Source organism: Symsagittifera roscoffensis, chromosome 8, assembly GCF_963678635.1.
Source record: "Symsagittifera roscoffensis chromosome 8, txSymRosc1.1, whole genome shotgun sequence".
Classification (NCBI taxonomy): domain Eukaryota; kingdom Metazoa; phylum Xenacoelomorpha; order Acoela; family Convolutidae; genus Symsagittifera; species Symsagittifera roscoffensis.
This window is the reverse complement of record NC_087069.1, coordinates 10338113-10344881: the sequence shown is the minus strand read 5'-3', so window position 1 is coordinate 10344881 and position 6769 is coordinate 10338113. Positions and strand designations below refer to the sequence as shown.

General features: G+C 34.6%; 1 protein-coding gene across 1 annotated transcript; it reads right to left on the bottom strand.

The window, feature by feature from the left end:
• Window positions 1-6449, bottom strand: LOC134852910 (adenosine 3'-phospho 5'-phosphosulfate transporter 2-like). The gene is made up of 4 exons (XM_063868772.1): window positions 5927-6449; window positions 965-1092; window positions 625-760; window positions 1-473 (listed from the first exon to the last, which is right to left on the bottom strand). The coding sequence occupies exons 1-4, from the start codon at window positions 6339-6341 to the stop codon at window positions 124-126; spliced, it is 1029 nt and encodes a 342-aa protein (XP_063724842.1). The 5' UTR covers window positions 6342-6449; the 3' UTR covers window positions 1-123.
• Window positions 6450-6769: the final 320 nt, after the last annotated feature.

Genomic DNA, 6769 nt, shown 5'->3' with positions numbered 1-6769 from the left:
TGTCATTATAACATAAATTTGATTGTTTTTAAATAAAAAGTCATAAGCACTGTTTGGTTCGGGTTTTTTTTAACCTTCCATTTGTCAATTTTGACTGAAAGTTATTTGACCGATTTCGATCTATTATACAGTCTGCACCACTTTTTTCTCAGATGTTTTGCCTTCGTGAGGTATCCTAAATATCGAATAGACGACAATCATCATTTTCCTTGCACCTTCTCCCATTGATTCGGAGTTCTTCGAATAGACATTCAGGAAAACACCCAAGAACGTAACTCCCCCAGCGAACACGTATTGTATTGTGAAGGGTTTGGAAATAACTAGAAACGAGATGATAATAGTGACTGCTTTTCTGCACGTAGTAACTGTTACTGCAAGAAGCGCTCCATATGTTACAACTAAATCCAAGACTAAATGAACCCCGCAATAACCAGTAAGTGAAAAGAGGAAGGCTTTAAATAATGTGTGGGTATCTAAAAGCGAGGGTCTTTTTTATTAACTCCACCCTTAAAAATAGAACCAAATCTATGAAATGGTCCGCCAACATATTTTGTAATGATTTATATCCGACTAAATTTAAAACTTGTTTCCACCTAGTAATTTCGGCGGAATTAATAAAAAGACCTAGAAGCGGCAATGCCTCGAGGAGGGTTCCTTCAAAAAGTACGATGAAGAATATGTAGACTGTTCCGATAAGGTATGAGTAGAAAACGACTTCTGTGTTGCCGGCGCCGTACTTCTTCATGTAGAGTTCCTGTGGCTCTTTTTCCTTTTCCCCCACCTGTGTTTTTTACTTAAATATTTGTTCACATTGTCCCAATTGGTACAAAAAATGACGGGCGGACAAATTAGGCCATGAAAAACATACTTTATCTTCATATTCAACCTTCTAAAAACAACTTGTTTCTCCAAAAAATTGATGTTCGTGTGAGGTGGGGGTAAAAAAAAATGGCCGTTCCTGTGCATTCCCTATGACGGCATCGGCTGTGAGAGCGCAGGATATAATAATAACTCCGGTGACGTCAAAGTTAGGCTGGACGGTACTGTCGGCGAGGGAAAACCAGACCAGACCAGCACAAAGTAGAAACATGGCTGAAATAAAGACCAGCAATTAGTTGGGTTTCAGTTATCAACCCTAACACGCTAGCCAGTGATTCAAAAGTGTGAGTTTAGGTCCGGGGTGGCCTTCTCATAAGTTAATTTTGGATAAGGTACACCGTCTGTTCGTCACGCTATCTTATTTTCGGCCGGATATTTCTTACTCTTATATTTCCTAGTCTCAATAGATCTAATGTGTACTGGTATTCTAGCGAGGTTAGAGGAGAAAAGAAAGCAACTGATTTCAATCTGTGTTATTTTTTCTCTATCTGAAATTATGACTAGTTTCAGTTTACAATTTATCGTAAGTTTCAGTAACGATTGGTTATTTTACAATGATAAATATCTAGATACAGAATAAATACTTGTTTTGAACTGGTTCCAAAAGCTTGTTTCAAAAATACGTTTGTTTGCATGAATTTTTTTTTTGCATGTTCCGAAAATGAAAGTAACTGATACCAAAACTTTGATGAAATCAACAGAGTTTTTCGAGTTAAATAAGGTTTGCTCTTAAAAACCATCTCATAATATACCTAGAGTAGCATTTCGCTGAAAAAGTAGTACAGACAATCTCGTCAAGCAAAAACTGCATCGAGAAAATCAGAGAATGATAAAATAGGACATTTTTCTTAGCCTAATAACACTTGACTCATTCGGGTTCTCATGTGCTCTTGTTGGCAGTATTCTTGCTGTACTGCAAAAGTTTGTTCGCTTCATTTTTCGTAATGAGCTCGAAAATTTGAATAGGGATTTCATATCTGAAAACGTTAGACGTTGTTTTTAGTAATTCATACAAACGGAGCTCCTTCCCAAAAAAACACCTGATGCTTTGGTTTTGAATTGATTGGTATTTACGTCTTAAGATAACTCTGAACAAGCGCTTCACTTTGTGATCTCAAAAATCACTTTGGTCTTGTTTATGAATTAGTAAGCCAAAACGCCATGCTGCAAAAAGTTTTGCGAGATGTTACAAGGTGCTTCGTCGAAAGAAATTTTTTAAAGCTTTTAATAATTCCGCGAAACTTCTTGACTTTTTACCGAGAAAATCAACATGTTCATCGAAGTTCACCTGTTCATCTATATGAATTTCAAGATATCAACACATTTTTTTCTCTCGATTGGCTGATCATTTAAGTTATCAGTTGGGAGATTTAATTTTTTCTTTTTCGATTTGCTCAAAAATTAGGGTTTATTTGTCCGCATATAGTGTAAGCTTGTTTTGTTTAAACCGTTGTGCTGTTTTGTTCAAAGCAGCCCGGTTCTCAGCATGCACAATTTGCGTCCGGATACATATCCTAATTACCTTGTCCTTTGCGCATAGCATAACTTTTGCGTTTTCTTGGTTTAGGTCGATAGCTTTGATGAAAATTATGAAAAGCAGTGGTTCAAGATTAGATCTTTGAGAAACACCGAAACTTAGTTTATCTTAATTTTGAGTTTGCATGTTTAGTGGCTTCAAAATGCTTCCTATTGTTCAAATAAGACTTTACTAACTGACCAGTTGGTCCTCTTAGCTTAATGGATTTGCATTTTTACAACAAGAGTGAGTGATCTACTGTATCGAATGTTTTTTTAAAATCTATGAAGGTGCATTGTATCAGTTTAAATTGATGCTGAAAAATTTGTCTCACACTTTCAATCAGTGAAACGGTTGCGTCAACTGTTCCGTGCTATGAGCAAAAACGAAATTGAATTTTCTTTATAGAGTCAAAATTATTGAAATATAATATCAAGCGGTTGTAAATAGGTTTTTTCCAGGAGCCTACATATCACTGGCAGTTGGGCTATTGGTCGAAAATTTAAAGGATCTGCTTGATATCCCTCTTTGTAAACTGGAATCAACTTCGCCATTTTGAAGCAATCTGGGAGAGTGGCCTTATCAAAACAATTTTGGAACATTTCTGATAAATTTGGTGCAATGGCTGTTCAAATGTTTTCAAAAAAAAACTTAATCAAACAATAAAACTATTTGCTGAAAATTCCTTTAACCGATTCTCATACTTTGAAAATTTCCCCTTGGCTTATTGGTATCAGTTACTTTGAGTGTATGCACTGTTCCCGAATTGGCAACGTATCAATAAACTTGCTGACCAGTTTGCGTCAATTCTTGAAATGAATTTATTGAAATGCTTCAAATTCTTTTCTGATGTTTTAACCAATCTTCTTGGATTTTCCATAACTTTTCTTTCACTTTAAAATTTTTTTTTTGTTTTTGCTGATTTTTCGAAATTTTCATAGTAGTAATTTTCCATTTTGCTATTAACTTAAATTTTCACCAATTTTTACGTTTTTCCAACAATTTTTTTCCATTTTTTTCTGTCTTTAGAATGGCCACTAAGATTATAGTTTTACTTTTGAACAGTTTTCTTAGCGGCAGCTGTTTAAACTTTGTTATCTATCCACTTACGTGTTTTAACTCTGGGTTTGTTTTGCTATACTGGAACAAAATGAGTAGGGTTCTCCACAAGAATCTTTGCAGCTCTTCAAAAACGCTGTTGATGTTTTTTCCAACAAAAACCTCCTTTTTTTTCATTTTTTGATTATGAAAAGCCTCGTTATTTGCCTAATTTTATATTGGATTTTTGAGGTTCAACCAAATTCTGGTCGCTTTTGGTTCGCCAATTTCTTTCTGACTTTATCCACCGTTCGTAAATTTAACATGGTATGATCTGATAAAGACGTTTTGAGAAAATATATATATCCGTCATGGCTGCCATAAAAATTATCCAAACAGGTTTCGATTGGTTGGTCTCTCGAGCGGCTTTGCCGGAGTACAGCAGAAACAAACTGTTTTCCGAAAGACTGGTTGTCAGTTCAATCGATTTTGTTGTATTTTTTTTTGCTTAGAGATATTTTTAATATTAAAATCACCACATACTATATGTTTTGTTTCTGGTGTCAGTATTAGAGAACCCAGATAGATCTGCAGTTTTCTAAAGTGATTTTTCTATTTTTTTTGCTCTAAAGTGATTTTTCTATTTTTTTTTCTTTTAAAAGGAAATAGAAAACAAACAGCCGAGTACTGAACAAAATAAAGAAAATTCTGAAAAACCAGTTTTTTAAGAGACACTAAAACAAAATCTTTTTTTCAACTTGAAACCTAACTAATATAGTCTGGTATCTGGTATAAATTTTACTGCAATTAACACAGAATTCAAATCAGGTAAATTAAGTTAAACCAAAGTTCCAATTTTTCAATTGTTCAATCTCTAAGGAGGCTTTGCATCAGATTTCTAATTCTGACACCTGTTTACTTTTTTTTCAAGTGACATTCTTTGACACGAGTCTTTTTCCGTGCACACTTTGATCCAACTGATGCAGTGTTAAACCTTTTTTGCACAGCCTGGATTTCTAATGCCTTCAACGCCTCCCTCTCGTGCACTCTGACAAAAGAAGTCGATGCACTATCTTTTTGTATGAGCACCGATACAACTCAATTAATCGTGGCTGTAATCATGCCCATGTTAATGGCCGATGTATTGATTTCAGCCGCACATCTAATTAATCTTACAGATTTATTTATATATGGGAATTTGAATCCATTTTAGTTTGGAATTTGATCTCAGTATTGCATTTCAAACTCTCTCGAGAAATATTTATAGGCGTGAAAACGAATCAGGTCGACCAACTTTTTAAGCGAATTAGATGGTTCAAAATGAGTATTTTTTTACCCTGACTAAAATTAAGAGGTTTCATAGTTTGGGAAAATATTGAACAAAAAATTAAATATTTTGTTCATACTATTTTGCGAATTTATGACCCCTTTGGTTGCCTCTGTTACCTTCCCCCTTCCCCCACTAGCGAAATTTTACTAGTAAAATATTGTTCACATTGTCGGATTGTTACAAAAATTGGCATGTGGACTGACTAGGCTATGACAAACATATTTGGTCTTCATACTTAACCTTGTAAAACCCATCGTTACAACATATAATTGACACATGCGTGAGGTGGGGGGAAAAGGAAAAAGAGCCACTTGGTTGAGTTAAAACCGATATTCGTTTTAAATTTTTATATTCAAAATTTCAAAATTGAAATCAGTTTTTGCTTAATTTTCAATCAATAATTTTTTAAAGTCAAGGCTCTTTTTCCTTTCCCCCCACCTGGGAGGAAGAAAAAGAGCCAAAATCAATAGAGGACCAAATATGATTGGGATTATTTCCTCGGCCCACTTGCCGTTTTTCATGGCAATCAGAGTCATTAACCAAAACTTTACAGTAACAAAGTCAACTCTTTTTTCCTCTCCCCACCCCCAAACACGAGCATCGATTTTTTCGGAGTAACGAGTGGTTTTACAAGGTTAATTATGAAGACCAAATATGTTCGCCATAGCCTTATCAGTCCGTATGCCATTTTCCAAAACAATCGAATAATGTGAAGAAGTTTTTTTCACAATTCTGATTGTCATAAAGTTGAAGAGCAATCATGTAAATCTTGATAAAATCTCAATTTCCGACATGTGATCACCCATGAGCTGAAATGTGAATTCACATGAAAAAACTTGTAAATTACACAAAAAATAAGTGGGGATTCAAAAAAATTCCGTAAAAATGTATGTGATCTTACATGTTCGGAGATGTGAATCAAATGTGACATGCAATTTCTCCCGAGGTTTTAATCACATGTGACGAACATGTGAAATTACGTAATTTTTTCGTAAAATTACATGTTCCTTTTTTTGAGTGTAGTCGAACCATATTTAAGCCTCGTATTAACCGTCCGGAACCACTCAATGCACCATATTAATGCTTATGTGAGGTGGGGAAACAAGAAAAAGTATGACTCATAACCAGGGAGGGAAAATAATGAATAGTTTTATATTTCTTACCAAAATAGTCCACAAATTTGTACGTCTTTTTCTGCATTAAAATACCTCCAATCATAACAGGAATGAGCTTGCAGCTCTTGAAGATCACTTGGGTTGGGTAGTTGAGGTACTTCAAACTTTTATTAGAACAACCCATAGTAACTACTGACAAGAATGCCAACAGGAAGTAAATTTTGATGGGGATCTTTCTCACAAATTCACCTTTCATTACAAACTCAATCCCTCCAAACGGGATATAGAAGGCGAATTGAACCCAAGTTAAGAACCATCCGAAAGGTTTCAATTCAGGTTGAGTAAATAAGGACTCTTGCAACACGCCGTAGCAGATGTAAACTATGAATACAAGAACGGATAGGGAAATGAAATGCAGAGAAGTACCCGGTTTCGGTTTCCAAGACTCCAGAAAAGACGACATTTTATATTTTTATTGAGGCTCAAAATATATAAGTCAAAAGTGTATCTATAAACGAGATGATTCAATGCAGAATTTTAAAAAACAATGCGACAGAATACACGACTAAGTTTTTCAATCTTAAAGCAAACCAATGTTTATGTAGAGAAAAAGTACGTTTTAAATGAAAACAATAATTCTCGACAAAACTATATTCAATACCACGCTTCAGAAAGTGCTTCTGACTATTATTTTTTTTACACATTAAAACGCTTCAAGTCAAATAAATTTGCTATTTTTGAGAAAACTATTCTTGAATCTGCTATTAACTATGGCTTCCGCGATTAGCAGAGGATCTATGAAAGCCTGCCCGCACTGACAACAATGAATTAAGATCGACTTTAGTATGAAAAAGTCTTTAGATATATTTATTTGAGATCAATTTTAGTATA

Bases quoted from the DNA above. Each gene is read 5' to 3' on its own strand.
- LOC134852910 (XM_063868772.1), bottom strand. From the start codon at position 6,341: ATGTCGTCTTTTCTGGAGTCTTGGAAACCGAAACCGGGTACTTCTCTG. The intron at 761-964 runs GCACAGGAACGG...AAGGAAAAAGAG, and splicing joins CCGATGCCGTCATAGGGAAT to CCACAGGAACTCTACATGAA. The intron at 474-624 runs GTCTTTTTATTA...CCTCGCTTTTAG, and splicing joins CGAGGCATTGCCGCTTCTAG to ATACCCACACATTATTTAAA.